Genomic DNA, 14533 nt, shown 5'->3' on the forward strand with positions numbered 1-14533 from the left:
TCATGAAGTGTGAAATAAAATGAGCTTAGATCAACTGGATTATTCTTGTTCATTATATTAACTTATTTAATGAGTCAACTGAGGCCTGCATCTTTCAATACAAAATGACAAAGACAGGACCACTTTTCAAAGTAGGTCTTTCTTGCTGAGGAACTGTGTTTTCATGTTAACTTTTGAGTGTCCCTCTCTACCAGGCAATCTAGCCTCAAAACATACATAATAAGCACAAAATGAATCAAGGCCCAATAGGCTCTGGAGATAGAGACATTAAAAAGTTCTTACAGTCCTGGTGGCTTTTAATTTTATGGGGAAAGAGACACCTTTAACAAATGATAAGCCTTGGGTTTTTTGTTTGTTTTGTTTTTAAGATTTTATCCATTTATTTGACAGAGTGCTCACAAGCAGGGGGGTCAGCTGACAGAGGAGAGGGAGAAGCAGGCTCCACGGGGAGCAGAGAGCCCAAGCAGGGCTCCATCCCAGGACACCAGGATCATGACCTGAGCCGAAGGCAGATGTTCAACCAGCTGAGCCTCCCAGGTGCCCCAAGGCTTGGTTTATAAGCCAGAAATAAGAGCTTTGAAGGTAAGTTCACAATGGTATATAAGATAATGGGACCCAAGGGTGTGTTGTCCATCTTCCCTAGAAGGGTAGTGGCCTCAATGATTAAGGATGTCACCATGAAGCATTTCTATTTCCACCACCTCTTACATCTTAAGGTAACGCTGTCTCAGGAATTGCTCAGGTTTGAATGTAAACAGTAGGCATGATACAGACAGTCCTGCCTTTGTAGGTATAGTGATTTTTCAAAAAACTAAGAACAGAATAACCATATAATGCAGCAATTTAATTTCTGGATGTATACCCAAAACAGTTAAAAGCAGAGTCTCAAAGAGATATAAACCTATGTTCACAACAAATAATGGTGGATGTGAACCCAATGTACATCAAATGATGAATGGATAAGCAAAGGGGAGTGCATACATACATGTATGTTATGTTATTCAACCTTAAAAAAGGAAATTCTGACCCATGCTACATGTTCAAAAATTGTGGTGCTAATAGGCTGTATTGGTCAATATATTGAAAACCATTGAGTTGTACACATTAAAGAAATCTGTTGTATAGCATGTATATCTCAATAAAGTAAAATAATTAAATACCTCAATTAAATATGTGCTCTGAGTTTTGAACTAATGTGTTTAGTAGAGTACGAGTTTTCAAGTACGACATACATTACCTAACATTTTATTTTTTCTAACATTGGTGAAAGTAGGAATTCAGTTGCCCTAGGGATATCATAAAGTTTACATTTTTAAATATTTAGGCACACACTCAAGAGCTGGATTTCCTTCTAGTGTAAAATGGACACCTGAGAGGTGTTTTTTTTTTTTAAAGATTTTATTTATTTTATTCATAAGAGACACAGAAAGAGGCAGAGATATAAGCATGGGGAGAAGCAGGCTCCCTGGGGGTGCCTGATGAGGACTCGATCCCAGGATCCTGGGATCAAGACTTGAGTCAAAGGGGGACGCTGTACCACTGAGCCACCCAGGTGCTCCAGCACCTAAGAGTTTTAACGAACATACCTCACAGCTAATGGTTGGGGGAGAAGGGTCCCTGAGCTGAGGCTCAGGCTTCAGCATTCAAATTTCCACAACAACCAAGTGCTTGGGAGAACGTGGAAGTCTTTAGCTGAAGTACCACTGCCTGCAGGTGGAGAAAGGATGGGTGGAGCCTCAACGCTGATGACAGTTAAAGATCAATATGGAGCCAATCTTTATTGTATACGGTGAGGTAAAATTTTTGTTAAGATTTTATTTATTTCAGAGAGACAGAGCACCAGCAGTGGGGAGGAGGAGAGGGAGAGAGGGAGAAGCAGATTCCTCGCTGAGCAGGGAGCCCAAAGCGGGGCTGGATCCCACCAACTGAGCCACCCAGGCACCACGGGAGGAGGTAAATTTTAAGTGTGTCTGTAAACAAGAATCATAGCTCCCTGAGTGGCTTCGCAGACTCGTGCCAACCCCTGAACACCCCCTGGCCCCTGCTGCCCTAGCCTGGTCAGGTGCCCCTCTTGCTCTGAACAAGAGCATCCCTCCACTGGAACCGACTCTGGATCTCCCTGCGCACACTTGTGTCCCCACATCTAGAAGGAGCTGCAGGAAGACGCCACTGTTCCTTTATGGCCTGGACCAAATTTTGTCTAAATATTGGCCCAAACGTCCAAGGAACCGACACCCGCAGAGACGGGTTCTACTAAGCAATCGGACCTCCTGTTGTCACTCAGGAGCAGAGGGGCGGGTCCCTTGCGAGCTGTCCAATCAGGGGCACCGCAGGGGCTGGTGGGCGTGGCGACGCTCGGCAGCCGTGTGGACGCCGGTGGCCTTGCGATCGCATCTCACCTGCGCGTAACGGTCTCTGGTGGTTCTGCTGGAGCATCAGTCGCGCAGATTGATGCACCTGCTGCCGGCACCATAGGGACAACGCCCGCGGACTGAGAAGCCGGGAAGCGGTGAGTGTGCGGGGCCGGGGGTGCCAGGACGGGCGGAGGGGCTGGCGACGCGCGGTGGCGGGACCCGACCCTCCTCGGGAGCTTCCGAGTCCCCGGGGACGCCGCTCTGACCTCAGTCCCCTCCGGCGCGCCGCGTGCGGGCTGGGCCGGCAGCTGGGACCCCGGCGTCCTGTCTGGTCCCTGCGCGCGGCCGCGTCTCCCCGATGGTGCGGTGACCACGGGGAGGGTCGTCAGGGGACAGTCGTGACTCGGTCTCCCGGGTTCGTGCGCAGGAGGTGCTGTGGTCTGTGGGGTCCCCAGTCTCTCCATTCTCCTGGGGGCGCCCCTTTTCTCCTGAGTGTTCTAGATGTTTGGGAAGCAGAGTCTCAAATCCACGATCCTGTGTCCCAGCCCGTCCTTTCCTGGGACTGGCAATAAATGCTTGTTTCCAGATCCCGCCCCGCCTCCCCAGACGCAGATTCCCCTCTCGGATTTACAGCATCAGCGATGATTTGTCCTCCATGGTGCATTTCAAACAGACACAGCGTTGTAATTGTGTATCATTTATCCACAGTCAATGGATGGCTCGTTTTAAAAGGCTTATTTTTTATTCGTGGATATTTTACATGAGAAGAAGCAGAGAATAACCACCTGGAACAAGGTTGTGTGAAATCATTGTGCCCCTCTCCCCAGGATCTTTCCTGGGCACAGACATCCTGTGGAACTTTGAACATCCTTTGGAGCTTTCCTGAGTGATCTGTCCTGAGATCACTTGTGCCTTCGTGGGTTTGTCACGTTGAAAACATGTATTCCCTCTTTTAAAGTCAGTTTTGCAATAAATGTAAAATGTATTTAATCCATAGGTCTTGAAAAACAGTGTATTTCCAAAGCGGCAAGAAAGAGGAGAATTCTGGGGCAAAAAAAAAAAAAAAAAGTGTTACATTGCATATGCTAAAGTTTTTTGTTTCCCTTTTTCTTCCCCTGGCAGGATGTTTCTGAGATCTGTTCCTTACTTTTGGGTGATGTAAAATGAAATTCCAGAGCTTAGACTTGCCACACCAGAGTGTTCAAGTGTGATTGTTTATAAAACAGTTTCCTGGCATACAAATAATAATTAACATCATTTTCTGAAAACAAGAGATACTTGTGTTTTCTTGTTAAAAAATACAGTTGTCTTCCTTCCTTTTACATAATCGCTGGGATTGATTTTTTTTTTTTAAGATTTTACTTATTTATTTATTTATTTGAGAGAGAGAGAGAGAAGGGGAGGAGCAAAGGGTGAGGGACAAGCAGGCCCCCGCTAAATGCAGAGCCAGATTGGGGGGGGTGCTCAATCTCATGACCTGAGATCATGACCCTAGACATAATCAAGAGTCAGCAGCTCAACTGAGGAGCCACATAGGCCCCCCAGGTTTGAGGGATTTTGTTGGATTGTTCATACACGGAGTTTGTGTTACTTAAAATATCAGTGGTGGTGTAGAGCAACTCTAGTGGGGTCAGAGGTATGCACTCAGTATCTCTAAAGGCCCCCATTTGGAGACTGCGAAGTACTTCAAGGCCAAGTTCTTTCTGTGGGACTTCCCCTACAGGTATCTTACCTACTCACACACACACCTGAGAAGGAGCCCTTTACACTGAAAGTACAGAGCCCTGGAAAGCTGGGGATGGAAGGGCTCTAAACATACATTGGAATTTTGTATCCACAGTGTAGGTGTATTCAGACTGTAAACTGTTTACATTGAGAAAGTCTGGGAAAGTCAAGTTCTGTGTCCTGGATTAGGGTCAGTGACTGGCGGGGGGGGGGGGGGGGGTGTTGGGTTGGGTTTTTTGGTTACCTTGAATTGAATCCTGCTGAGAATTTCCTCACGCATTAGACCGGGAGCCTGAGGGAGGGAGGGAGCAGATCCATCATGCTCCAGGGAGGGGAGGGTGTGTGGGGATCCCAGAGGTCATTCCTGTGACTGCTCAGGTCCCTACCCTCCTTCACCAGGGACTGAGCCACTCCAGGACTTCAGTCTCCACCAGGAGAGTCTAGAATGTGGAACCTTCTGAATGTGGCTTTTCTTCTGTCCTGGGTTCCGGAAGCAGGCTGCTCATCTGTGCTGCGTCCAGGGTTTCTTTCCTTTGAATTCTTTATTGATTGATGAGGGCAGCCCTTTGGCTCTGGTTCCCCCCAGTACTTGGGTTCCTAAACTGTAAGTTGATTGACGATAAGGTGTGAGGAAAGCTAGAAAATTCTGGAAACCGAGTAGAATCAGTGATATGTTGGGTGAACTTCAAGATGTAAAATGAACATGGTTAAGCTCTCAGGTCATTTTTCATTTTGGATCAGTTTTTGTTTGTATGTGTCCCTAGAGAACATTGACATTCAACAGGCTAGAGCAATGGAATTCCTATTTTTTTTAATTAAGATTTTTAAATTTATTTATTCATGAGAGAGAGGAAGAGGCAGAGACATAGGCAGAGGGAGAAGCAGGCTCCATTCAGGGAGCCTGATGCGGGACTCGATCCTGAGACTCCAGGATCAGGCCCTGAGCCAAAGACAGGCACTTAACTGCTGAGCCACCCAGGTGTCCCTGGAATTCCTATTTTAATTGATGGGAGGAAAATGGCCCAAAGCTTCTGTAAATCTTTTAAAATCCAATGCATTGAAGGAGCTACACTCAAACTCCTAAAAGCATTAGAAAATGCTACTTATTCCTGGAAATATCCTAAGTGTGGGTTAGGCAAAGGACAAACTGTTGATGGGAGATTGTCAAGCACGACGGTCAAGAAAGAATTCTTGGGACGTTTTATAACAAAAAGGCACAGGGACAGGACCCATGGGCAGAGTGCTGCATTTGATTGTGAGGAATGACTGATCATATAGGGTTTTCTATCCTATGGAGGTGAAGGTGATATTAGGGCTTCAGGTAATTGAGTCTATAGGTTCCTGGTAGCCTATCATTAAGATTGTGTTTTTCTGGTAAATCATTAAGATAATTACAAACTAGACTGGTGTTTTGGGTCCTACTTGACTGCGATCTTTATCAGCTGACCATTTATTTTTCCCCTGCCTTTGTTCTTAGGCAGTTTTAGTGCCTGAGGAATGTGATATGTATATCTCGCCTTAAGGGGGGTGGTTTCGGGGTGTCAGCTCATGTTTTGCCCTCAGCTTACCTTTAACTTTCTCATCAGTGATGCTATAACTGAACTAATGGGAATTTGCTCCTTGGTGAGTTACAGTAGAGACTGCGCCAGGGGGAGTTATCACACAAGGGAAACTATTTGTGGTAAATAAGGAGATCACAGGGAATAATTTCCAAAGCCTTGACTACTGGAGCAGGGGTGAGTGGGTTCCTTTTTTTAGCATTAGGATGTATATCCAGAAAGGGTAATTCTTTCCTCATATGGAGAGGTGGGAATAAGGTTTCGGATGCGTCTCTCTCTCTCTCTCTCTCTCTCTCTCTTTTTAAAAGATTTATTTATTTGTTTTAGAGACGGGGGCACGAATGCAAGGAGAGAATCCTCCAGCAGATTCCCCACTGAGCCCAATGCAGGACTCCATCTCAGGACCCTGAGATCATCACTGAAGCTTAAACCAAGAGTCCACTGCTTAACCAACCGAGCCACCCAGGTGCCTGAAGGCTGCACATGTGTCCTAAGGAAACACGATTGTACATACAGTGTACGGTAATGAGGTTTGTGCTCCTTCTGGGTGGTTTCTTAATTTTTTTTTTTTTTTAAATAGGCTCCACACCCAGCATGGAGCCCAAAGCAGGGCTTGAACTTAGGCCTGAAATCAAGACCTGAGCTGAACATAAGAGTTGGTCGCTTAAGGGACTGAGCCACCCAGGTGCCCCTTGGGTGGAGATTTTAACATTATAATGAAGTAGAGGTAATTGTTGGACACTCCATGGTCCAGCTGCCCAGGTGTCAATCGCAAATTCTGTAGGCCCCTGGAGCTCTTCCTCTTGTTTGCCTTAAAAGATAAAGTTAACCTTCCTCTGAGGAAGGCAGTGGGGTTCAGAGGGGGTCTTGCTGGTGACCCTTTTACCCTCATTAATGCTATGGGGCACAGTTTGAATCCTGTGAAAACAACTCAGAAATGTGCATGAGGTCAGTCTACTTTTGAAACAGCACTGGTTTTACCATTGATTTATTGCCTCCAACTCAGGCTATTTCCTGGCCGGGTAGAGACTGTTAGTTTTTGCATTCCTTCTCTTGCCTTAAAACCCTTAACTGCTGAAGTCTTTGGATTTCTTTGTTGTAACACCTCCTAGAAGTTCAGCCAGAGGTGTCCTAGGGCAAGTACGGCTGGTAAAGCATAGATCACAGAGGATAGTGAGGGGCCTAAGATCATTTGTTTCATGTCATTAAAACTGTGTCTTCTCTTTCTTTTGCTGGAGACTCATAGCTGTCTGCTTACAATGCCATGTGTTCTTTTACTTGGGGATTTGAAAATGTTTTTTTGTATGGTGTACACTTTTGTAAATGTTAGTGTTGAAAGAAATTCAATCTTAGAATAGTTTCCAGTGTACAAGTGTTATAGGTAAAGAAAAAGGAAATAGTAAATTATGGTATATATAAACTTCTCTATTTTAAATAAATCTGTTAGGTAGGAAAGTCTAAGCTAAGAAACTTGCTGGCCACATATCCTAGTCCCCTCCTGCATGGTTATCCCAGCCCCCCTCAAACACAGTGTTGATCGTTTCTTGAAACTTCTGTTATGATTTTCTTATATAAAAACCATTGCAAAGGCATTTTTTTCTTATCTGTGTTTATCCTTGTAATGAGCAGTTGGACTCACATTTTTGGCTGTTTGCTCACAGTTTAAGCCTGCCCTCTGCCTCTGAACTGTGCCCCCAGCCTGGAAGGCTGATAAGAAAGTCTGCAAGCTCCTTCCTCTGGCACTGACTTCAGATTCAAACACAAACCCCTGCCTGTGTGCAGAATTTCTGCTTCAGCCTAACCCCCCAACCACAGCGAAAGCCCAACCAGATGGCTCCCTCTCCTTGCTTTCTGAAGCCATTTCAGAGCTGTTTGAGAGGCTCACCCTTCCTTCCCCCAGAGATCTATTATGTTGGTCCTAAGCTTTCCCCTACTCTGTCAGAGTGTGTTTGTCTGTGTGCATATGTGCCACATGGGTGTCATTCTTAACGTGGGAACCATATATCCATCTGCAGGTGGCCATAATAATTGGCTCCATGAGCAGCATGTCTAGATGTGATCACCACCTGTAGGTCTACTTCTCTTGCTCTGATTTGCTCACCTGCTCTGATGCCTGATGGCAGCATGTAGTAGGGGGCTACTGGTGTGACCTTTGCTGCCCCGTGTCACACTGGTGACCCTCCCAAGCCTCAGTTCTGTGTTCAGCCTCCAGAGTTGGCACTTAGAATTCCTAGGCATGTGGGAGTAGGAGTGTGATGAGGGTAGGACTGGAGCTCTTCTCAGAGTGGTCCTGGGTTGATGTCTTTGCTGGTTTTCTCTGACACACCTGGGGGTGAGGACTATACCCTGTGCAAGAGAGGGGTCCATCAGGTGGTCACTCCTGAGAGAGCAGCCATTTAATCAGAGAAAGAGAAGAGAGAGTGAGAGGCAGCTAGCAGGTGGTGGGCTGAGTCCAGACCCCTGGCCCCAGAGGGCTCACCAGGACCCTTAGGTCCCTCTGTTGCTACCCCTGCCTCTACTACAGCAAAGAGCCTCAGCCTCCAGTTTAGGGGATGACATTCATGGTCCCCCTGTGGCACAGCAAAGGAATTAGTTCAAATGTGACTTAAGTCCAGGATCCTTGAACCCTATGGAGCAATCAGTTGTCATGGGGGAAGCTCCTAACCCTGATGGCGCTGTTTTGAGACCCTGAAGGAAAGAAATGTATCAATACTGGGTTAGAGAGGACACCTCCTCCCCTGAAGTACATCCAGTGATGGAAAAAACCAAGACTGAGAAGGAAGCAAAAGAAAAAGTATTGAAACCAAGGTCTAAAATTTGACCAATTGGAAACCCAACATAGAGTAAAAGAATTTATACAAAGAAAAGGATAAAAGTACACTGCCTGGCCTTTGTGGTTCTACAATATAGGTTCTACAATATAGGTTCTGAGTTAATCTTGCCATCCACTGTAATGTATTAATTTAGGAATCTTCATGCCAATAATCAATACTAGCGTTCAACTTGGAGTTATACCTGGGGACCCCCACTAAGTTTTAGCAAGATACCTCGATCATCTTTGGGGAGTTACTCAATATAAAACAGGAGGCAAAGGGGTATGACTTGCCCTAATCATCAGAAAACTATTGTCTGGCCTAAATTCCCCATGGTCATAATACACTGTCCTGAAATATCCTACACCACACAAAGAAGTTCTGAACCAATGAATCGTGAATTAAAATTTTAAATGAAATCTTTGGCACTTCCAAAATTTCTTGAAAATACCCCAACCTTCCCCAGCACCCCCCCCCCCAGCTAAATTACTATAATCAGACCCAGTTAAATGAAACCTGGCTTTCCACGATTGAAAACTATTGTACCATACCTATTAGGAAGAAGTGATTATCACCAGAGCTTCTCCTTTTAACAGCCAAGGTCAGCCTGTTCTTAAACCTGGAAAGAATGGATGACACCTCAGAGTGGATTGCCACAATTATGAGGTTGTGGTCACACCAAACAAGCCCCTCTTCCCAGTCCCCAAGATTACTGGAATTACTGACAACCCAGTCGGCACCTGGTAAATATCCTGCCATCATAGATTTGGTGGGGTCTGTTCTGTTCAGTGCCTGTCTCCACAGCCTCACAGCACAGTTGCCTTCACCTTGGGGGACACGATTCACCTTTACTGGGTACCCCCAGGAGCCTTGACACTACTGCGCAGCACTAGGTACTGGGCTTTCCTGAAAGTAGAGGTTCTCCCAGGCCCTGAGCATGTGACCTTCCATCTGGTTACACATTATACTTTGGGTCCTGGAAATAGCAGCCCATGAGCTCAGCACAACTACTGGGACCTCCTTGAGACATAGTGGAACCACACCTGAGTCCTCTGGCACATCCCACTGCAGGAAGGGGTGGCCTCCCCTCTCCTCAGTGCCATGCTGGGCGCCATTGCTCTGGAAGAGGTCACCCCTCTCACATCTCTCCCTTGGCTCCTTGGGGATCTCCTTGGCTGAGTGAACTACAGTAGAGAGGTTGGTTTGTTTTTTTAAAATCTTTTTGGATGACATCACTACATTCGTATGTGATGGAGCTCAGTGAGATTTGCTGCTTTTTATCACTTAACTGGGACATCCTTGATAAAACGTGGGACCCAAACATAACCAAGACATCTCAAACTAACAAACATCAGTCAGTGATATTATTTTAAAACTTTTTGATAAATTAGAAAGATAGTAGGAAAAATGAACAATTAAGCTGCAACTTACACAATTTTTAAATAAGAATCAGAGAAGCTCCCATCTGAGATTCTGTTCCCTTGATGATAATTGTCATGGAAACAGAATATTGCATTACAAAAATTGCTTCCAGTTCTATTAATTGCGTTAAAAATAGCAAAATTGGACAGCCTGGGTGGCTCAGCAGTTGAGCATCTGCCTTTGGCTCAGGGCATGATCCCAGGATCTGGGATCGAGTTCCACGTTGGGCTCCCTGCAGAGAGCCTGCTTCTCCCTCTGCCTATGTTTTCTGCTTCTCTCTCTCTCTGTGTCTCTCATGAATAAATAAATAAAATATTTTTTTAAAAATAGCAAAATAATATACTTCTATTTTTGTGACAGCTTCTCTTTTCCTAGCTTTATTATGACATAATTGGCAAATAAAATTTGCACCTATTTAATGTGATGATACATACGTTATGAAATGATTACCTCAATCAAGCTAATTAACACATCTATACTTAAATAAAGCGAGAAAACCGAAATAGTGGTTGGAGATATAGACCCAAGGAAATGAAGTCAAATGGCACCAGAGTCAACCCAAAGAAGACTTCATAAACACATTATAATCAAATCATCAAAAATCAAAGACAGAGTTTTGAAAGTAGCAAGAAGAAAGTGACACATCACATACAAAGGAATCCCAGCTAGATTATCAATGGATTACTCAGCAGAAACCTTACTTACAAGCCAGAACAGAATTGGATGCTATATTCAAAGTGCTGAAAGAAAAACACAGTCAACCAAGAATGCTTTTTCTAATAAAGCTGTCCTTTAGAAATGAAGGAAAAATAAAGACTTTCCCAGACAAACAATTATTGAGGGAGTTTAATCACCAGTAGACCTGACATAGGAGGATTTTATTAAATCTTAAAAAAAAAAAAAAAAAAAAAAGAGTAAGGGCAGCCAGGGTGGCTCATCAGTTTAGCACTGCCTTCGGCCCAGGGTGTGGTCCTGGAGACCTAGGATCAAGTCCCATGTCAGGCTCCCTGCATGGAATGGAGCTTGCTTCTCCCTCTGCCTGTGTCTCTGCCTCTCTCTCTCTCTCTCTCCTTGTGTCTCTCATGAGTAAATAAATAAAATCTTTAAACACAAAAAAAGGAAGTTCTTCAAGGATAAATGAATGGATGCTAATTAGCAACATGAAAAAAATGTGGAAGTATGAAACTGGTCAAACCAACTTTTTGTTTAAAGATTTGATTTTTTAGAAAGATCTATTTATTGCTACCTTAGCATTTGTTTCATTTCCATTTGCATAGAATATCTTTTTCCATGCTTTCACTTTAAATTTTTATGTGGCTTAAGGTCTAAAGTAAATCTCTTGCAGGCAGCATATAGATGGGGCTTTTTTTTTTTAAGATTTATTTATTTTTATTTATTTATGGTAGACGGGGAGAGAGAGAGAGAGAGAGAGAGGCAGGCAGGCAGGCAGAGACACAGGAGGAGGGAGAAGCAGGCTCCATGTCGGGAGCCCGACATGGGACTCGATCCCGGGACTCCAGGATCGCACCCTGGGCCAAAGGCAGGTGCTAAACCTCTGAGGCACCTGGGGATCCCCGGGGCTTTTTTTTTTTTTAATTCATTCAACCAACCTGTGTTTTTTTATTGGAACATTTAGTTCATTTATATTTAGAGTAATTGTTGTTTTATTCATTAATGAGAAACAGAGAGAGAGAAGTAGAGGGAAAGGGAGAAGCAGGCTTCCCACTGAGCAGGGAGGCCAATATTGGACTTGATCTCAGGACCCTGGGATCATGACCTGAGCCAAAGGCAGACACTTAACCAACGCAACCACCCAAGGACCCTTAGAGTAATTGTTGATGGGTACATACCTATTACCATTTCATTTATTGTTTTCTGGTTGTTTTTATAGTTCTTATCTGTTCCTTTATTCTCTTGCTTTTTTCCTTTGTAATTTGATAACTCCTTTACTGTTATTCTTGGATTCCTTTCTCCTAATTTTTTGTATATCTATTATAGGTTTTGTTTTGTGGTTACCATGAGAGTTATATATAACACCCTGGGTATATAGAAGTCTATTTTTGATGTTAACTTAAATTCAAGCCCATTCTAAAGGCACTATGTTCCCCCTCCCTTTATGTTTTATGTATTTGATGTCACATTTTACATCTTTTTATTTTGTGTATCCTTTAAATAATTATTGTAGATACATTTGATATTAATACTTTTGTTTCTTATCCTTCATATTAGTGAAGGATATTAGTGAACCATTAAGTGGTTAATCCACTATCTTTATGTTTGCTTTTACCAGTTAGATTTTTTCTTTTGTAATTTTTTAAGTGTAAGTGGGCACGAAAAGGCCATAACTAAAAGAAGTTCCTTTATCATTTTGTAATACCAGTTTAGAGGGCTATTAACTTTTGTCTGCAAAACTTTTTATCTTTCCTTTAATTATGAATGATAATCTTCCTGTGTAGAATATTCTTGCTTATAGGGTTTTTATTTTCCTTTTAGCACTCTGAACATATAATGCCACTTTCTTCTGGCCTGCTAAGTTTCTTTCTTTTTTTTTTTTTCTTAAGATTTTATTTATTTATTCATGAGAGACAGAGAGAGAGAGAGAGAGAGAGAGGCAGAGACACTAGCAGAGGGAGAAACAGGCTCCATGCAGGGAGCCCAACGTGGGACTTGATCCCAGGTCTCCAGGATCAGGCCCTGGGCTGAAGGCGGCACTAAACCACTGAGCCAGCTGGGCTGCCCTGGCCTGAGTTTCTGCTGAAAAATCAGCCTATGGTCTTATGGGTGTTCCCTTATATGTAACTAGTTGCCCTTTGTTTTTTTTTTTTAAGATTTAAAAAAATTTATCCATGAGAGAGAGAGAGAGAGAGGCAGATACACAGGCAGAAGCAGAAGCAGGCTCCCTGTGAGGAGTCTGATGCAGGATTTGATCCCAGGACTCTGGGATCACGACCTGAGCCAAAACCAGATACTCAACCACTGAGCCACCCAGATGTTCCTGTAACTAGTTGCTTTTCTATTACTGCTTTTAAGATTTTTTTTCTTTTTAATTTTTGATGTCTTAATATGTGTCTTTCTGTGGGCTTCTGTGGGTTCATCTTGTTTAGGGCTCTGTGTGCTTTCTAGACCTTAATGTCTGTTTTCTTCCCCAGGATAGGGAAGTTTTCAGCCATTATTTCTTCCAATATGGTTTTTTTTTTTTTTGCCCCTTTCCATCTCTTCTCCTTCTGGGTTCCCTGTAATGTGAATGTTAGCATGTTCGATGTTGTCTCAGAGGTCCCTCAAAATATCCTCATTTCTATTATTCTTTCTCCTTTTTGCTGTTCAGTTTGGATGATTTTCACTAACCTGTCTTCCACATTGTTGATCTGTTTTTTTGCATCCTTTAATCTGCTGTCAATTCCCTCATGTATTTTTCATTTCCTGTTTGTATTCTTCAGCATTGATTGGTTCATTTTTAATATATTCTCTTTGTTAAAGATCTCACTGTGTTCATATATTCTTCTCCTGAGTTTGGTGAGTATTTGACCATTACTTTGAACTTTTTATCAGGTAGATTATCTCCATTTCACTTATTTCTTTTCCTGGGATTTTGTCTTGTTCTTTCATTTAGAACTTCTTCTATCTTCTTATTTTGCCTGGCTCTCTGTGTTTGTTTCTATATATTAGGTAGATCAGCTGTCTCCTGCTGTTGAAGGAATGATCCTATGTAGAAGGCATCTTCTAGGGTCCAGGAGTGCAATTACCCTATTTTTTTTGTTCTAGTTATCAGAACCAGACTCTTCAGTAGTGTTACCTGTGCGGGCTGCCCATGCCCTTCTGTTGTGGATGGGCCATGACTGATGCAGGCATGCTTGTGGGAAGACCCTGGGATCATGCCCTGAGCCAAAGGCAGACACTCAACCACTGAGCCACCCAGGCATCCTTTTTGTTTTAAAGATTTTATTTATTTATTCATGAGAGACACACACAGAGAGAGGCAGAGACACAGGCAGAGGGAGAAGCAGGCCCCTGCAGGTAGCCCAATGTGGGACTTGGGGACATCCCAGGACCCCAGGATCACGCCCTGAGCCAAAGGCAGACGCTCAACCACTGAACCACTGAGCCACCCAGGCACCCCAAGACCTACTGATTTTCAAAGCCAGACATGAAGGAGGCTCATATTCCTGGTGCCCCTCCCCAGAGTGGAGGGTGCCTGATATGGGGCTTGAACCCTTTCCTCCTCAAGGTGGGCATTTGTGCCTGTGATAATTTTCCCAGTTGTGGGTCCCCACACCAGGGGGACTACATCTCAACCTCTTGTACCTATCTTGATGTAGCTTTTTCTTTATAGCTTTAGTTGTGGAAGTGCTGTTCTGCTAGTCCTCAGGTTTTTCTCAGAGAGTATATACTTGCTCTCCATGTAGTTGCAGCCTCGGCATGTTTATGGAAGAGGTGAACTCAGGATCCTCCTACTCTACCATCTTGAGTGGGATCCCAGCCATTATTTCTTTAAATAAGCTTTCTACCCCTCTCTTTCTCTCTTTTCCTTTCAGGACTTCCATATTGCATATGATATTTCACTTGATGGTATCCCATCAGTCTTATAAGCTCTCTTCATTTCTTTTAACTCTTTTTATTTTTATTCCTCTAACTCTGTAATTTCAAATGATCTGTCTAGAAT

General features: G+C 43.7%; 2 protein-coding genes across 10 annotated transcripts in view; one reads left to right on the forward strand and one right to left on the reverse strand.

The window, feature by feature from the left end:
* Positions 1–14533, reverse strand: part of LOC100682725 (oleosin-B6-like) — a 37745-nt gene that overhangs the window by 16712 nt on the left and 6500 nt on the right. For 3 of the 8 annotated variants that reach the window (XM_038567190.1, XM_038567189.1, XM_038567187.1), the window contains exons 2-3: positions 9003–9070; positions 2400–3398 (exon numbers count right to left, since the gene is read on the reverse strand). In XM_038567190.1, the coding sequence (XP_038423118.1) occupies positions 2400–2818 (419 nt within the window). In that variant the 5' untranslated portion in view covers positions 2819–3398; positions 9003–9070. Of the gene's footprint in view, positions 1–2399; positions 3399–4323; positions 4726–7739; positions 8019–9002; positions 9071–14533 lie in introns of all 8 variants that reach the window. The other 5 variants (XR_005375092.1, XR_005375094.1, XR_005375091.1 and 2 more) reach the window with 5 other exon arrangements.
* LOC611075 (zinc finger protein 709) overlaps positions 1437–14533 on the forward strand; it is a 40805-nt gene continuing 27708 nt past the window's right edge. For both annotated transcript variants that reach the window (XR_005375090.1, XM_038567186.1), the window contains exons 1-2: positions 1437–2509; positions 5966–6168. The gene's annotated coding sequence lies outside the window, so the exon portion shown is untranslated. The remainder of the gene's footprint in view (positions 2510–5965; positions 6169–14533) is intronic.

The sequence above is a fragment of the Canis lupus genome, chromosome 20 (assembly GCF_011100685.1).
Source record: "Canis lupus familiaris isolate Mischka breed German Shepherd chromosome 20, alternate assembly UU_Cfam_GSD_1.0, whole genome shotgun sequence".
Taxonomy (NCBI): Eukaryota; Metazoa; Chordata; class Mammalia; order Carnivora; family Canidae; genus Canis; species Canis lupus.